Genomic DNA, 17,623 nt, shown 5'->3' on the forward strand with positions numbered 1-17,623 from the left:
TGTGAAAGGCAGTAGGGGTGGAGATAGTGGAAGGGCTTGCCATCCTTTTATATACTACTAAAGTTATGGGGGAGATGCCGGAGGATTGAAGAGAGATAAATATGACAGCCTTAGAGAAAAAGGTTTGTAAGAACAGTCCGAGTAACTAGAGGCCAGTTAGTTTGACATCAGCGGTCGGTAAGGGTTTAGAAACAATAACCAAGGGGTTGGGGGAGGTGAGATCGGTGAGAGTTAAAGTCATTTGCAAACCTGGGCTGATATCCCAGTGAATGAAGCAAGTTAACCTGCCCCCTCTTGGCATTTGCTCAAATCCTTGATGACTTTCTAAACCTTCTGTACAGATTCAATTCACTGCACAATATACCGTGGAAATTATATAGTGCAGACAGAGGCCATTCAGCACATTGTGTCTGCGGTGGCCAAAAAAGAAAAAAAAAGAAGCTGGCTGCTCATTTTAATCCCACTTTGCAATATTTTTCTACCATCTTTTCTTCTGTAAATGATTTTATAACAAATAATTGCAATTCATTATTCCACTTACAAAAATCTGGGGTCGGGATTCTCCGACCCCCCGCTGAGTTGGAGAATAGCCGGGGCTTGGCGTGAATCCCGCCCCCGCCGGTTGCCGAATTCTCCGGCACCGGATATTCGATGGGGGTGGGAATCGCACTGTGCTGGTCGGCGGGCCCCCCACGGCGATTCTCCGGCCCGCGATGGGCCAAAGTCCCGCTGCTGGAATGCCTGTCCCGCCGGCGAGAATCAAAGCACCTCTCTTACCGGCGGGACAAGGCGGTGCGGGCGGGCTCCAGGTCCTGGGGGGGCACAGGGCGATCTGGCCGCGGGGGGTGCCCCCACAGTGGCCTGGCCCGCGATCGGGACCCACCGATCCGCGGGCGGGTCTGTGCCGTGGGGACACTCTTTTCCCTCCCTGACCACAGCCTTCACCATGGCCGACGCGTAAGAGACCCCCCCCCTGCGCATGCGCGGGAATGACGTCAGCAGCCGCTGACTCTCCCGCGCATGCGCGGACTTCCGCCGGCCGGCGAAGTCCTTTCGGCCCTGGCTGGCATGCCACCAAAGGCCTTTCCCGCCAGCCGGCGGTGCGCCAACCACTCTGGTGCGGGCCAAGCCCCTCAAGGTGAGGGCTTGGCCCCTAAAGGTGCGGAGAAATCTGCACCTTTGTGGCAGCCCGAAGCCAGAGTGGTTCCCGCCACTCCATCCCGCTGGGACCCCCCCGCCCCGCCGGGTAGGGGAGAATCCCGGCCCTGGTTTGTGTGGTAGTTTTAAATAAACAAACAAACAAGAGTTTTACTGGAAAGGCATTTACTCTGCAGGCTTTATGATAACTGCTCGTTTGCCTGCACAAACAGCCAATGTCATCATGTGATCGGACTCTTAAAGTGACCCTATTCCAACTGGGAATGAATATGAATACACAGCAATGTCCTTGCCCCTGTCCCCCTTTAAGGGGGCGAGGTCCACTAACCACGTGACCTGCCCAGGGTTAATCGCATTGGAGCAGGTGAATCCAGGCCAATGGGGAGTTCGCCCGGGGCCCTGGGAGCAGGACCCCAGGCAGCATGGAGCAGAAAGCTGAAGAGTAAAGACCTATTATATAGTGTTCTATGCCTGTTGTCTAACTGCCTATCATCAATAAATCTCTTTGTTACTACTGCTCGTAGTATACATAAATGATTTGGAGGAAAATGTAACTGGTCTGATTAGTAAGTTTGCAGATGACACAAAGGTTGGTGGAATTGCGGATAGCGATGAGGACTGTCGGAGGATACAGCAGGATTTAGATTGTTTGGAGACTTGGGCAGAGAGATGGCAGATGGAGTTTAATCCGGACAAATGTGAGGTAATGCATTTTGGAAGGTCTAATGCAGGTAGGGAATATACAGTGAATGGTAGAACCCTCAAGAGTATTGAAAGTCAGAGAGATCTAGGTGTACAGGTCCACAGGTCACTGAAAGGGGCAACACAGGTGGAGAAGGTAGTCAAGAAGGCATATGGCATGCTTGCCTTCATTGACCGGGGTATTGCGTATAAGAATTGGCAAGTCATGTTGCAGCTGTATAGAACCTTAGTTAGGCCACACTTGGAGTATAGTGTTCAATTCTGGTCGCCACACTACCAGAAGGATGTGGAGGCTTTAGAGAGGGTGCAGAAGAGATTTACCAGAATGTTGCCTGGTATGGAGGGCATTAGCTATGAGGAGCGGTTGAATAAACTCGGTTTGTTCTCACTGGAATGACGGAGGTTGAGGGGCTACCTGATAGAGGTCTACAAAATTATGAGGGGCATAGACAGAGTGGATAGTCAGAGGCTTTTCCCCAGGGTAGAGGGGTCAATTACTAGGGGGCATAGATTTCAGGTGAGAGGGGCAAGGTTTAGAGTAGATGTACGAGGCAAGTTTTTTACACAGATGGTAGTAGGTGGCTGGATCTCGCTACCGGAGGAGGTGGTGGAAGCAGGGACGATAGTGACATTTAAGGGGCATCTTGACAAATACATGAATAGGATGGGAATATAGGGATACGGACCCAGGAAGGGTAGAAGATTGTAGTTTAGTCGGGCAGCATGGTCGGCACGGGCTTGGAGGGCCGAAGGGCCTGTTCCTGTGCTGTACTTTTCTTTGTTCTTTGTTCTACTACATCGTCCCAAGTTTAAACCATGTAGGAGACCGGTCCTGCCTGTGCTAAGACAATGGCAGCTATCCATTTCTCGCTGGTGGTATAGTTCCTTGCCAATAATTCCTGACCTTTCTGAAAAACATAGCATTTAGCCCTGTTCTCATGTTGCAAAACCTGACTTTGCTGCTCTCTGTCAACAATTTCTCTTGACTTAGGCGGCTTCAGCAAATCAACACTGTGCATAATTGATGTTTTACGGGCAGCACGGTGGCGCAGTGGGTTAGCCCTGCTGCCTCACGGCGCCGAGGTCCCAGGTTCGATTCTGGTTCTGGGTCACTGACCGTGTGGAGTTTGCACATTCTCCCCATGTCTGTGTGGGTTTCGCCCCCACAATCCAAGGATGTGCAGGGTAAGTGGATTGGCCACACTAAATTGCCCCTTAATTGGAAAAAATGAATTGGGTACTCTAAATTTATAAAAATAAAAAAATAAAATAATAATTTACCATGAGTAGGGCAGCTCGGTGGCCCAGTGGTTAATACTGCTGTCTATGGCGCTGAGGACCCCGTTTAGATCTCGACCCCGGGTCACTATCTGTGTGGAGTTTGCCCATTCTCCCTGTGTCTGCATGGGTTTCATCCCCACAACCCAAAGATGTGCAGCTTAGGTGAATTGGCCACGCTAAATTGGAACAAAAATAATTTTAAATTTACCATGAATGTGCAAACTCCACACGGACAGTGACCCAGGGCCGGGATTCGAATCCGGGTCCTCAGCGCCGTAGGCAGCAACGCTAACCACTGTGCCACCGTGCTGCCCATTAAAGCATAGGCTACTTGCCTTAAAGACACATGTCCATAAGTCACTTAGGGGCAGCACGGTAGCCTTGTGGATAGCACAATTGCTTCACAGCTCCAGGGTCCCAGGTTCGATTCTGGCTTGGGTCACTGTATGTGCGGAGTCTGCACATCCTCCCCGTGTGAGCGTGGGTTTCCTCCGGGTGCTCCGGTTTCCTCCCACAGTCCAAAGATGTGCAGGTTGGATGGATTGGCCATGATAAATTGCCCTTAGTGTCCAAAATTGCCCTTAGTGTTGGGTGGGGTTACTGGGTTATGGGGATAGGGTGGCGGTGTTGACCTTGGGTAGGGTGCTCTTTCCAAGAGCTGGTGCAGACTCGATGGGCCGAATGGCCTCCTTCTGCACTGTAAATTCTATGATAATCTATGATAATCTATGATTGCAGTCCCTCGTGCTTCTGTGCACTGAGGGCTAGGGTTTGCACCCCTGCTGGTGAAGGGGAGGGGTGTTCTCTATCTCTCTCCTCAGTCATGCTCCGTGCCTGTGTGTCCTTTTACAGTGGACTGTGCTGCTCGTGGGCACCTTTCCACCGATAATCTATGAGTAATGCTGAAGAATTTTGAGTTGTTGAATATGATATATTCCTGTACGTCAACAGGAATTGGCTTGGTCGTTAGACCATGATCCTTGTTCATGAGATACCTTCAACGAATGCTTCATTGTCTCAACAAACCTTTCAAGCAGCCCATTTGTGGCAGGATGATTCGGAGCAGATCGGATGTGATGGATTCCATTCTCCTTTAGATAATTTGTGAATATTCGCGAAATTAACTGTGGCCATTGTTGCTAACAGGCTGTTCAGAGTAACCAAATATTGCAAAAATCTCACCCAGCCTTTCTATTGTTTTCTCCGCGGACATAGTCTTCGTATGGCGACTTCAGGCCATTTCAAGTGCGCATTCACTACAATGAAAATCATTCATCCTTTGAATAACACAGAGGGTGGAAAGGGATATAAGATAATAATGATGAAGGTCAAAAGATAAGTCTTTGATTCAGATGGTGGTTCGTTAACACACTTTCTTTGTAGCAAGCTCGCTGATTAAAGTCTCTGATTTACAGCTTGTAATGGTCTTCTTTGTAGAGTCATTCATTCAGGGTTCCTGTAGTTTAGAAAAATGCAGTACTCACAGGCAGCAAGCTTTCTGGAGGGACACTTTATTTCTCATCAAACTTCAGCTCAAGGTTCGCATTCAGGCCTCTATCTTTCTGTAGATAAAAAGTTGGCCGGTTCTGCCTTTGCCTTTCAGAAGAGAGAGTTAGTCGGTTCTGGACTCTGCCTGTACGTAGATTCATCCAAGCTTCCTGCCAGTTCAGAGACACAGCCTTTCCAGAGAAAAATGGAGAGGAGAGGATAGCATATCCTCTCAAACCAAACTCAACCTCTGAAGCTCTGAAAGACATTCCAGTGGGATCAGATCCAATCACCATCTGTTACCGGACAGAGCACAGCATTTTGGGGCAATTCATTGACCACCAGCCAAATCAATCAGGCGGAGCCCCAGACAATCCCTGCCAGTGAGTCTACAGTTACAGTTTGAAACAACACAGATGAGCGCAGTGATCTCTCTCTTGCTGCGAAAATCCTCTTTTTTTTTTTCTTTATAAATTTAGAGTACCCAATTATTTTTTCCAATTAAGGGGCAATTTAGCATGGCAAATCCACCTACCCTGCACATCTTTGGGTTGTGGGGGTGAAACCCACGCAGACACGGGCAGAATGCGCAAACTCCACACGGACAGTGACCCAGGGCCGGGATTCGAATCCGGGTCCTCAGCGCCGTAGGCAGCAACGCTAACCACTGCGCCACCGTGCTGCCCATTAAAGCATAGGCTACTTGCCTTAAAGACACATGTCCATAAGTCACTCATGAATCAAAAATGTAACAGCAAAAATAAAAGAAAGTGGAAATAAGGAAATAGTCATGAAATAAACACGTACACAGGGGGCACAATTCTCTGAAATGGAGACAAAGTCCCGACGCGGAGTGAAAACTGAAGTGTTTCACTCCGGCGTCGGAGCCTGCTCCCAGTCCCCTATTCTCCTGCCCCCGGGGGCTAGGAGCGGCGTCGCGTATTTTATGCTCGCTGGGCCTTGCCACCACTTAAAAAGCGGCGCCGCATCAATGACACGGCCGCCGTCGCATAAATGACATCACCCGCGCATGCGCGGTTGCCACCCTCCCTGAGGCCGCCCCGCAAGAAGATGGCGGATGGATCTTGAGGGGCGGCAGAGGAAAGGAGGTCCTCCTTTAGAGAGGTCAGCCCACCAATCGATGGACACCGATCGCGGGCCAGACCCCATCGGAGGGGGCCCCCCCGGAGCGGGAACCCCCCACTGAGGCCGTCCCCTCAGTGTTCCCGCGCAGTTCCCGCCGGCAGCGACCAGGTGTAGATAGCGCCGGCGGGAACCTGTTGTGTTGGGAAGGCCGCTGAGCACATCCGGGCCGGAGAATCACCGCTCGCCTTTTGCAAACGGCGAGCAGTGATCCCCGAGCGGCCAGGCGTGTTTCTCGCAGCGCTGGTTTGGGAGGGGTGGGAGAATCGCATGCGGGTGTCGGGGAGGTGTGGCGGGACACGTGCGCGCCCTGGCGATTCTCCCACCCTGCGTGGGGGGGGGGGAGAATTCCGCCCAGGGTACTTGCTACGCGCAGTTCTCCCTGTATTTTCCCAGACTCTTATGGACAGAGCACATAGCAAGCTTTTTTTCAATGTTGTTTCCTCCAAAATCTATATGTAAACTTTGGTTTGGCTTTGCTACCGATATTGCCCCCCACCCCCAACTGCCATCACCTCCTTCCCCCCTAGTCACCAGCTTTGGGGTGGTGAAGCTTTTACTTTCCTTATCCTATTCAAATGTCTGTGCATGAATCAACAATTTTTCTATTTGTTTGTTACTCCTCTGGAAATCTGCCAGTGTGGTTCTGATCTCCTCCTCGCCAGTTGCCTTTGTGGCATTTTTAAAGGATATGCTTGCAGACCACAAAGGTACTTACAAACAAGAGGTTTTTTGGAAAGGTGTTTACTCTTCAATCTGTTAGGATAGACTGCCTGTTTGCCCGCCCAAACAGTCAATGACATCAATATGTCACGTTAAAGTTACCTTGTTCCAACTTGGAACAATATGAATACACACCAGTAGTGAGTTTTATTTTCTATTTATTTAGAGAGTGAGAATCTTCCATGCAATTTATAACACATACGCCGAATTATTCGGCACAAGATGCAGGTTGAAAGATGCAGATTTCCCATTGTAACAAAAATTGTATTCCATTAGAGCCAGATCATTTGAGCAAAAGTGGGGTTAGAAAAATCATGAGAACTATAACGGTTTGCTCACGTGAACATTGATGCCTAAAACATTCCACACCGTAGATGATACGCACTCTTTTTAATCAACGTTTTGTAACTCATTTGTGTGCTCTCAATACATTTATCCACAGGTACCGTTATTCTCTGCAAACTTGGTAAACTCATTTATGCAGGTGCAGTAGATACTTGTCGCTGCTTTGGGAATTATATCCAAAATAAAGGTTGACTTTCAAGTAATTTGCAATGTTTAATCGCTAGGTGGTTGCTTTGCAATGAAGCAGATAACATTAAGCCATAATCTGATAATGTTGCTGCTGAAGAAAGGAGGCCAGGAAATAATTGGAATCGAAGGGAAAGTAAAAGGACTGCAAAAGAAAGACTCAGCAATTATAAATGGATTTAAAATGAATAGAAAAATGCAGAAAGTTGCAATTTTTATGCCCTTACTGACTTTTGTTTTCCCTCAAACAACACAAGTCTTCTTTTTAATCAAGGTAAATGAGCTTGGGCACCACCATTCCTTTAAAATTGTTTTGTTCTTGTGTTTGTAAATTCAAGCAGAGTGAGTCTTTTCATTTCTGTGATGCAGTCGCGTGGGAGATTGGAAATTGATATTCTGCAGAGGTTTTTGGTTGTTTGGAAACAATTACTGCTTCTGCATGTGGGTGTGGAATATTTTTACTCTGTTGTTTTGAAATGCAAATCGGTTCCGTATTACTGGACACTTCCTTATCACTTTGTTTTGTATTCATTCTCCCTGTGCAGTGTATTGTGGTGCAAACACTGCAATGATGGACAAGAACTTTTATGTAGTCAGAAAATTGATAGCAGTAAGGGAACAAGGGATGGAGATAGACTGAGATTAAGGCACAGGTGATCACAGGCTAAGTAGACCAGCAGAAGGAGGAACAATAGAAAACAAACAGGCAGGGGGTGAGACACCATTGAACCAGACAGAGTTATCATGTGAAAGAAAGATGAGCTTGCATTTATATAGCACTTTCCCTGAGCTCTGCACATCTCACAGTGCTTCACAGTCAATGAAACACTTTTGAAGTGCAATCATTGTTGTAATCTAGGAAATGTGGCAGCCAATTTACACACCACAATCAGCAATGTGATAATGATCAGGTAATCTGTTTTTATGGTTTTCAGTGGAGGGAATAAATATTGGCCAAGACATCAAGGAGAACTCCCCTGATCTCCTTTAAATAGTGCTGGGGATCATCCACATCCACATCCACTCAAGCAGGCGGTTGGGGCCTTTGATTAACATCCCATCTGAAAGACAGCACTTCCGACAATGCAGCACTTCCTCAGTACTGCAGTGGAGTGTCAGTCTTGGGATGGGATTTTTTTGCCCTTCCCAGCAGCGGGATTGGAAGCCCCCTTCCCGCTGTCGGTTCCCCGGCAGTGGACCGGGAGAGCCACACAAAATGCCATAGGCATCAACGGGATCAGAAGTTGCCACCGGCAGCCAATGATGAGTTGCATCTGCTGCCAGAAAACACACTGTGGGAGATGGCAGAAATCCTGCCCTTGATCTTTGTGCTTAAACCCTGGAGAGGGAGAAAGTAACCTGAAAGTCTTCAAGAAAAAGAGACAAGACCCATCAAAAGTACAATAGTGATTGTAGAAAGAAAAAAAATAATGATTGTAGAAAATTAATGAGCATCAATAAGGATTTGCCTGCTTTTTAAAAATCTGCTAATCAACAATTTTATGACAGCGGCATTTGTGCAAAGAATCCATAGAATCCCTACAGTGCAGAAGGAAGCCATTCAGCCCATCGAGTCTGCACCAACCCTCCAAAAGAACACTCTGCCTAGATCCACTCTCCCGAGCCCTATCCCCACAACCCCACATATTGATCATGCCAATCCACCTAACCTGCATATCTTTGGACTATGGGACCAGAGTACCCAGAGGAAAAACCACGCAGACACAGGGAGAACGTGCAAATTCCACACAGACAGTCACCCAAGGCCGGATTTAAACCCGGGTCTCTGGCGCTGTGAGGCATCAGTGCTAACCACTGTGCCACCGTGTCACTCAGTTTTGAATCAAGATCAAGAAAAAGAGTCAACCAGTCTGCATCATTTCTATTACAATAATTGCTTTGAAATACAGAGACACATTTCAACATAAACCACCTTTTGCTCTGAGGTAAAATTTGCTTTTCCTTCCAAACAATTTTGAAGGTTATATTGATATATGTAGCTGTAAAATGGCGACCTATCTATATTTCAAGTTACTGTAATGAAAGTCAACATGGCTATTTTGGGAAATGACATTTTATTTATTTATAATTTTATGAAACAAAAAATGATTTGAAAGGAAAGGCATCATATTTTCTAAGAAACACAGCAATCTCTTTGACCTAATTGTACACATCAGAAGAGAAAGAAAATCTGAAACCCAATTTTGACATTCTCCACTACTACCTATACTTTAGCCACATCATCTATTGAGAAAATGAGATACAATTATCTGCCCTCAACAAATTGGCTCCTTGTTATTGTTTCCCAGCCATTTATCTCCATGTACCTCAATGTTTCCTTCCTCCAGAAACCATATCTAATTGTCTATTGAGCCTACATTTTTTTCTTTATACTTATTTATGGGCAAGTCAACATTTTTGTATCACCCAAATTGCCCTTGAGAATATTGTACTGAATTGTCTTCCGAACAACTAAATGGGTTATTTATGCAATTTCAAAAGACAGTTAAGCATTAATCAAATAGGTGTGGGTCTGAAGTCTGTAGACCAGAGCACGTAAGAACGGCAGATTTCCTTCCCTAAAATACATAGTGAACCAGCTGAGATTGTAATGACAACCTGGTAGTTATATGGGCCGAAATTTTCCGACCCACCACCGGGAAGGAGAATCGGCGGGGGCTGGCGTGAATCCCGCCCCCGGCGTGTCCCGAAGTCTCCGCCACCAGAGATTCAGCGGGGGCAGGAATCGCGCCGCACCGGTCGGCGGGGGTGGGAATCGCACCGTGCCGGTCGGCGGGCCCACCCTCACCGATTCTCCGGCCCGCGATGGACCGAAGTCCCGCTGCTGGAATGCCTGTCCCGCCAGCGTGGATTAAATCACCTTTTGAACGGCGGGACATGGCGGCATGGGCAGGCTCCGGGGTCCTGCGGGGGGGGCGGGGGGTGATCTGGCCCCGGGGGGTTCCCCCACAGTGGCCTGGCCTGCAATTGGGGCTCACCGATCCGTGGCGGGCCTGTGCTGTGGGGGCACTCTTTTTCTTCCGCCTTCGCCATGGTCTTCACTATGGCAGAGGCGGAAGAGACCCCCTCCCCTGCGCCGGCGTGGGGATGATGTCAGCAGCCGCTGACGCTCCCGTGCGTGCGCCGACCCGCGTCGCCCGGCGAAGACCTTTCGGCCTCAGCTGGCATGGCGCCAAAGGCCTTTCCCGCCAGCCGGTGGAGCACAAACCACTCCGGCGCAGGCCTAGCCCCTCAAGGTGAGGGCTTGTCCCCTAAAGGTGCGGAGACTTCCGCACCTTTAGGACGGCCCGACGCCGGAGTGGTTCCCATGACTCCATTACGCCGGAACCCCCCGCTCCGCCGGGTAGGTGAGAATCCCACCCATGTTCTCCATTATTGATAATAGTGGGGGGGTTTTGCCAATTCTAGACTTTTTAAATTAACTGAAGTTAAAAGAACCCAGATGCCATAGTGGGATACGAACCATGTCTACAGATCATACAGTCCAGGCTTTTAGGTTGCTACACCAGTTACATAAACATTGTGTGCTATCATTCCCAAAGTGCTAATTATTTCAGTATTTCTCCATTGTAACTTTCCTTGGAAATTGATTTTCCGCATTACACAGTTGAGCACACAATGTTCCTACAATGCTCTCTACTGTCGACCAGCAGGGCAGGACTACCCTGGGCTTCATTTTTATCTTTCAGTCATAGCCTAGAGACCGAACTGCACTGGCAACCCTTTCCGCTCCTGTTCCATTCTCGGCTGAGGGACTTGAGGCTGTTTTCGTTGGAGAGAAGAAGGTTAAGAGGTGACTTAATTGAGGCATACAAGATGATCAGAGGATTGGATAGGGTGGACAGTGAGAGCCTTTTTCCTTGGATGGTGATGTCGAGCACGAGAGGACATAGCTTTAAATTGAGGGGAGATAGATATAAGACAGATGTCAGAGGTAGGATCTTAACTCAGCGAGTAGTAAGGGCGTGGAATCCCCTGCCTGTAACAGTAGTGGACTCGCCAACACTAAGGGCATTCAAATGGTCATTGGATAGACATATGGACGATAAGGGAATAGTGTAGATGGGCTTTAGAATGGTTTCACAGATCGGCGCAACATCGAGGGCCGAAGCGCCTGTACTGCGCTGTAATGTTCTATGTTCATGCTGTTGTTGCGACACCCTTGGCTAGTGTGCGGTCAATTACAGCCCCACTTGACCCAGAGTCACAACACAAGTGAATTAACTAATAATTCTTAGAAAAATACCCAAAGTTTTTGGCTCTTGGTTTGCCCAATAATTACAGTCACCAGGTTTGTAAATGTAAACACAGTTACTGTTTATTTATAACAAGAACTATAATGAAATATGCAGCAAAACGGCTGGTTAACTATTGCCTAATTCTGAATTCCCCACTTCAACTTTACCAGGCCCTCTACACACACATACACAAGACAGAAAAACACAGAGGGGGAGAAAGGGGGTTAAAAGAATAAGTGAAAGAGAAAAAGAATATTTGTTTCAAATGAGTGTTTGCAGAATATTACTCCTCTTCAAACTTTGCTTTCAGTTTGAGGTTTTACTGTAGATTCCTTCAGGTCTCTGTAGTTTCATGAATACAGCACTCATGACCTTTCTGGAGAGAGAGAGAGAGAAAGTGAGAGTCAGTGGGGTGGATTCTCCGCTGTCAGGATGCTCCATTTTGCCGGCAGTTCGCGGGTTTCCGAACGGCGTGGGATTGCCTCACAATGGGAAACCCCATTGACCAGCTGGCGAAACGGAGCATCCCGCCGGCGTGCTGAACCAGAAATCTGGCGGATGGAGAATCCCCAGCCACTTGTCTTTTGTTTGCAGCCTCAAGTGGTTTTCCTGTAGATTTATTCATTCATTCTCTGAAGTTTCAGGAATACAGCACTCACAGCCTTCTGGAGAGAGAGAGAAAGCATGTCCTCGTCTTTCTGTGTCTAGGACTCAACTGCTCCCTGAAGTCTCTGAGAACCATCCCACTGGGATAGGACCTAATCACCACCTGTTACTGAGCAGAGTATGGCCTTTTGGCCAACTCATTGGTCACCAGCCAATCAATCAAACCAAGTGCCACTCCATCTCTCTCTCTGGTGCCAGACTCCTTTTCAAACTTGCAGAGATTAGTAGAGTGTTCTCTCCTGTAACTTCTCAATTCCTCATTCTTTCTGCTGCTTGACTTAAAGACACATGTCCATTAATCACCCATGGATCAAAAATGATAACAGGAAAATAAAAGAAAGGGCAAATAAGGGAATAAACAGAAAGGACCCCCACACTGTCCTTCTTTGATATCAGCTATAAGCACAAGATCAGTTTACTCACATATTCTGATGGCACCTTGTGCTGATCCGATGCCTCTGATTTGCTAGTCTGCATTATCGACATTCAGTGCTGGATGAGCACAAATTTCCTCCATCTAACTATTGGGAAAATGGAAGCCATTGTCTTCTGTCTCTGCCATGGTCTCCATTCCCTAGCTACTGACTCCACTCCTCTCTTGCCGGAGGCTAAACCAGACTATTCGCAAATTTGGCACAATTCTGGTCTTGAAGTGAGCTTCTGGCTCCATATCCACTCTGACCACTCCATCCTCAAGATGCTTTACTTTTCCCAACATAGCATTACCACTTCTTATCTCTGTATCTCCTCCGAAATCCCAGTCCCCCAGTTCTTTGTGTTTGTCCATTTATGATATTCCCAATTTTAACCACTGCAACATTAGCAAATATGCCTTCAGCTGTCTGGGCCATGAGGTCTGAAATTCTCTCCCTAAACCATTCTGCATCTCTCTCTCTCTCTCTCGCCCCTTTTTTCAGGTGGTCCTTTCAACCTACCTGTTTGTCCTAGCTGTTGGTGGCCTGTCCAAATTTTGACTTATGTGGCTCAATGTCAAATTTTCTTTGACAATACTTCTGTTGCTTTGGGACTAAAGTTGTTATTTAAATGCAAGTTGCTGTTTAGCAGAATTAAGTTGCATCTTCATGGTGGTGGGAGCTTCGACACCTACAGAGGTGCAGCTTTAACCCTGGATAATGTTTCAGCTTTGAGGTTGTGGTTAGATGCCCAACTCTCACTTGCAATGAGTGTCCTGAATGGCTTTAGCAGGTCTTGGAAGCCTGCGGCAGTACCATGTTGCCTCTGAGCAGCTGATTGAACTTCCAGTCTAAGCGATTGTCATTGATTCCTCTGCAATTGATTATATTGTTTTTTTTCCCCATTCAATTTCTTTCTCCTCCTGGTGCCAGCCCTTCAATTGCTGGACTCCAAGACTGAGGCAGCATCCATTGTGCTACTGTTGCCATGATGCAAATAACAGGAAACTGGTCAGATGATTAGTCAGTACAGCATCTTAAATCCGGCTGTCCAAAACCAAAGTTATCTGAAAACCATAAATTTTTGGAATGTGCCATGCATAAATTTTAATTGTGTAAAGTATTTGAAAAAATATCTTAGTTGGACAATTTGGCTAAGCACTGCATTGGCGCCTGTGGCATCTGACCAGTAATCCATTTGACTGCTTGTTTGCCAGTTTATTCCAATGCTCCAAGCAACCCTTGACCCACCGAACCCCAATTGACCCAAACCAACTATGGCTCTTGCTGCCTGAGCTCGAATCCGGCGAGACCTGAAATCTGGCACGGCCCCAGACCAGAGGCTGATGGTTTTGAGATACTATGCTTTTACTTGTGCATTGTTACAGGGCGGGGAATTACTTCCTGCCCTCTCTGAGACTGGCAATTCCCATCCAAGGTCAATGGATCTTTCAATCGTCCTTCAAGTTTTACGTCCCACCTACGGCGATTCCTGTGGGGGACAGGACTGGGAGATTTACCCCATTGTGTACACCCATATACAGTTGGGAAATCCCCAAAAGAATGTGAAGTTAATAGACTGATTCCTAATGCAGTCATCCACCAAGTCATCGCCAGTTGTACAAGGGAGCTGGTATCGAGAGATTCAGCAGAACGTTCTGCACATTTTGGGCTGGATTCTCCAAAAATGGAGCAATGGCCCCACGCCAGCGTAAAAACACTGGCATTTCACTCCCCAGTTTCCTGCAAAAAAATAAATGGCTATTCACCTACCTGCAAGGGGCTAGCAGGAACCCGAGGAGCTTCACGCAGCTTTGGCTGCGAATACGGGCCCCCACACTTCCAGTTCCAAGTCCACGCATGTGCACGGCGGTGGCCTCCAGCAGCTGCGCCGAGTGCCATGGCGGACTCGGACTGCAGACCCAGACCATGAAACAAGGACATCCCGATCGTCCAGGTGCCACTGCATCGGATCGGCCCGATCGCTGCCCAGTCCGTCCATAAGGCCCCCCCACTGGTGCTTGATTCCCCCCGCCCCCCACCAGGGCAGCTGCGGACTCATGCGAGAGTCCCGACCGGCCATACCACATTAGTTCCACGCCATCGGGAACTCGGCCTGTCGGGATCGGAGTATCTTTGTGAGGGTCAATGGCAATGGCCCCCCCAGCCTCGGGCCGTATTTCGTGGACGAGCAATTCTCCGGGGGCCGGAGAATCGCCGGAGCGGCACCAGGCCCGATTCGGTCTGGAACATCGATTGTCCGCCCCCGCGCCGAACGCGATTTCAGCTCGGGACTGCAGAGAATACAGCCCTATGTCTCCCACTATCTGTGTGAAGTGGTTTTATTGATTTTCCATTCCTTTTTAAAGAAAATCCCCTTTAGATCTTAGACCATTTGTCAATATGAACATCTTGGATTGATGCATCAAGCATCTTCTAGGTCACCTGGAAACCTCAGGTTTTTTTTTCCAAAGAAACTAGGCTTGACTTCCTTTGTCTTTCCTTATAGGTCAGTTTTGTCAGATCGGAAGTTATCTTCGTTGCCATACATTTCATGCTCTCAATAGTAATATCCATACAGTGAACAAAACAGTGACCTGTATTCACATCATAATTGACGTACAGTCTCTAATTAAATACTATCTGTAACCGACCGGGATTCTCCAAAAACGCGACTAGGTGTTGACGCCAGCAACATGGCGGAGCCACACAGGGGGGCGGCGCGGAAGAAGGTAGGACCCCCCCCCCCCCCCCCCCCACAGATCGCGCGCGTCCGCCGATCGGTGGCCCCCAATCGCGGGCCGTGGAGAAATAATGGGTGAGTGCTTCTCCCTTTCCCACAAAAGAAACTAGGCCGCCCAAGCCCATTCCACACCACTGAATGTAAATGATAAGGAGAGGTGGAACCTGGATTCCTGCTTGATTTCCCTCCCTACCCCTACCCAAGGAGCACAAGGAAAGGTGTGGCAGTCGAACCCGGGACAGCAGAGCAAGACCCGTTCAATTCATTTTTGAAGGGAGAGGGAACAGTAAATGCATTCCCCTCTTTCCTAAGGCCATATTGTCAATCTTCCATACAATCCGCTCACGGGGACATCTTCTGAACTTTTAAAACACAATCCTCAGGTTCTTCTCCTTCCTACCCACCTTGATCGTGAATCAATTCACTTCTGGAATTAGAGTGGATGGGCCCACTGACAGACTCTCAGAATCAACTAACTTCAGAAAACTGCACTCCTGAACAAATTGTTTCCAAATTCAATACAGAAAATCAGCAAAAGCATTGGAAATCTCAGCACCTTCAATTTCATCTGATTTAATCCAATCCTGTGGGTTTTTTTGACTGTGTAACAATAGCCAGTAGAAAGGTAATGGGACATCAATTTCTTTCATTTTTAGCACTGTCTAATTATTCTGCAATCAAAGCTAAACAGTGCAATGTAAGATTGGATCTGAAATATTAAGCTTCAGTAGTTTTATTGATTAAGGTGTAAATGGCATTTTTATTTTTCCATTCAGCTGAATCAGTGAAAAGAATCGTCTTTGACCAGCACCGCAATGTGTAAGTATTTCTTCGCATTTTTCCATATCTCATATAAAAGAAAATCAGGTTACATGTACAAATGCATGAAATATTGGTTTTTGGGTTAGGCGATAGATTTCTCTAAATTTTGATCAATGACTGGGATTCTTTTTGTGCGTAAAATCTTTACCGCCAGAATTGTAAGACAAAAAGAATTGATGTACAGAGGCAAAGATTGTTTTTTTCTGAAAATATTACTGCAATGCCTTGCTCTTTATTTATTGAATCAGATGTGATTATGAGTCTCATTTGACTGTAAACGAGTATTGGATCTCAGTTGATGTTATAACTGATAACTGAACGGTAAGATTCCAGAATGGAACACTGGCTCATAAGACCGCAACTTTGTTCCTTCTTTTAGAAAATGTGGGGGAACATGGCTGCTAATTAGTTTTAACAAAAAGGAGAAAAAAGCACTTATTAAACACAAAAGGTTGGATTATGCTACAATGCCCCTTTGCTCCTCCCTTATCTTAACGCATACACACAGATTTTAAAACTAATATGGATTGCAAAGTATATCTTAAGCTACAATGGTCTCAGTAACATAGAGTTCCTTTAACACATAGACTGGCTGTGTCAGAACACACACACCACTCTGAACCCAAGTTGGCATCTGTGGATATCTTTTCAGAATCCCCAAAATGATGAGACTTTCCAGACTCTACTCCCCCCAAAAACATGCTTTAAAATCTTTCATTACAATGCTTTCCATCAGCGGATTGCATTCCGAAATTGAGTCCAAGTTTTCCAAATTACTCTTTAAACCAAGATTTCATTCTGCCTTTAACAATGAATCCAATATCCAGGTTTTGCACCCCCTTCAGGATTTATTTATATTGACTGATGTAAAACTGTTCACAACTACTTTACCTCTCAATTCCCAGGCGCTATTAAAATAACATCAAACGTTTGATTTACCTTTGAAGTCTGCTTTCCTACTTTAATTCTGGTTACTGCAACTGTCTCTTTAACTCAGAACACGGTTTTTACCGTTCCCTCCAATTCTTCTGAACAATACCTTAATCTCTGTTTTCTTAACTTCAATCTTCTTAAGACATTCTCTTTGTCCCAATTCCCTGGTTATCTGGACTGCATCTGGTTCTTTGGGCAATCTGCTTCTTTACAGCTCCCTTGTCCTGTCCAGTCTCTCTTCTGGCAGAGTTATGAGATGTTCACTCCCTGGCGTCTTATGCCAACAAATTCAGCTAAAAACTAAACTCAAAAGCCTTTCTGCAATAAAAGGGCCTCCAGTTGCTAAGCAACATCCCAAACATCTGCTATTTTAGATTTTCTTCATGATTTAGCCCTCACTATGCACACTAAAAGCACAGTTGAATTTGAAGCCAACCCTCTCGAAACATTTGTCCATAGAAACACAGAAAATAGAAGCAGGGGTAGGTTATTCGGCCCTTTGAGCCTACTCCACCATTCATTATTATCATGGCTGATCATCAAGTTTAATACCCAGACCCCACCTTCCCCCATATTCCTTGATCCCTTTAACCTCAAGAGCTATATCTAATTCCTTTTTGAAATTACAATGCTTTGGCCTCAACTACTTTCTGTGGTAGCGAATTCCACAGATTCACCACTCTCTAGGTGAAGAAATTTCTCCTCACCTCAGTCATAGAACATATAGTGCAGAATGAGGCCATTCGGCCCATCGAGTCTGC

The 17,623-nt window shown here is 46.8% G+C and overlaps 1 protein-coding gene across 5 annotated transcripts in view; it reads left to right on the top strand.

The window, feature by feature from the left end:
* The window catches only part of LOC140393874 (synaptotagmin-B), an 882,906-nt gene that overhangs the window by 405,167 nt on the left and 460,116 nt on the right, over nucleotides 1-17,623 (top strand). For 4 of the 5 annotated variants that reach the window (XM_072480435.1, XM_072480434.1, XM_072480433.1 and 1 more), the window contains one exon: nucleotides 15,884-15,926. The exons of the other annotated variant lie outside the window; for it this stretch is intronic. In XM_072480435.1, the coding sequence (XP_072336536.1) occupies nucleotides 15,923-15,926 (4 nt within the window). In that variant the 5' untranslated portion in view covers nucleotides 15,884-15,922. The remainder of the gene's footprint in view (nucleotides 1-15,883; nucleotides 15,927-17,623) is intronic. 5 annotated transcript variants of the gene reach the window in all.

This window comes from Scyliorhinus torazame, chromosome 17, assembly GCF_047496885.1.
Source record: "Scyliorhinus torazame isolate Kashiwa2021f chromosome 17, sScyTor2.1, whole genome shotgun sequence".
In the NCBI taxonomy this organism is placed as follows: domain Eukaryota; kingdom Metazoa; phylum Chordata; class Chondrichthyes; order Carcharhiniformes; family Scyliorhinidae; genus Scyliorhinus; species Scyliorhinus torazame.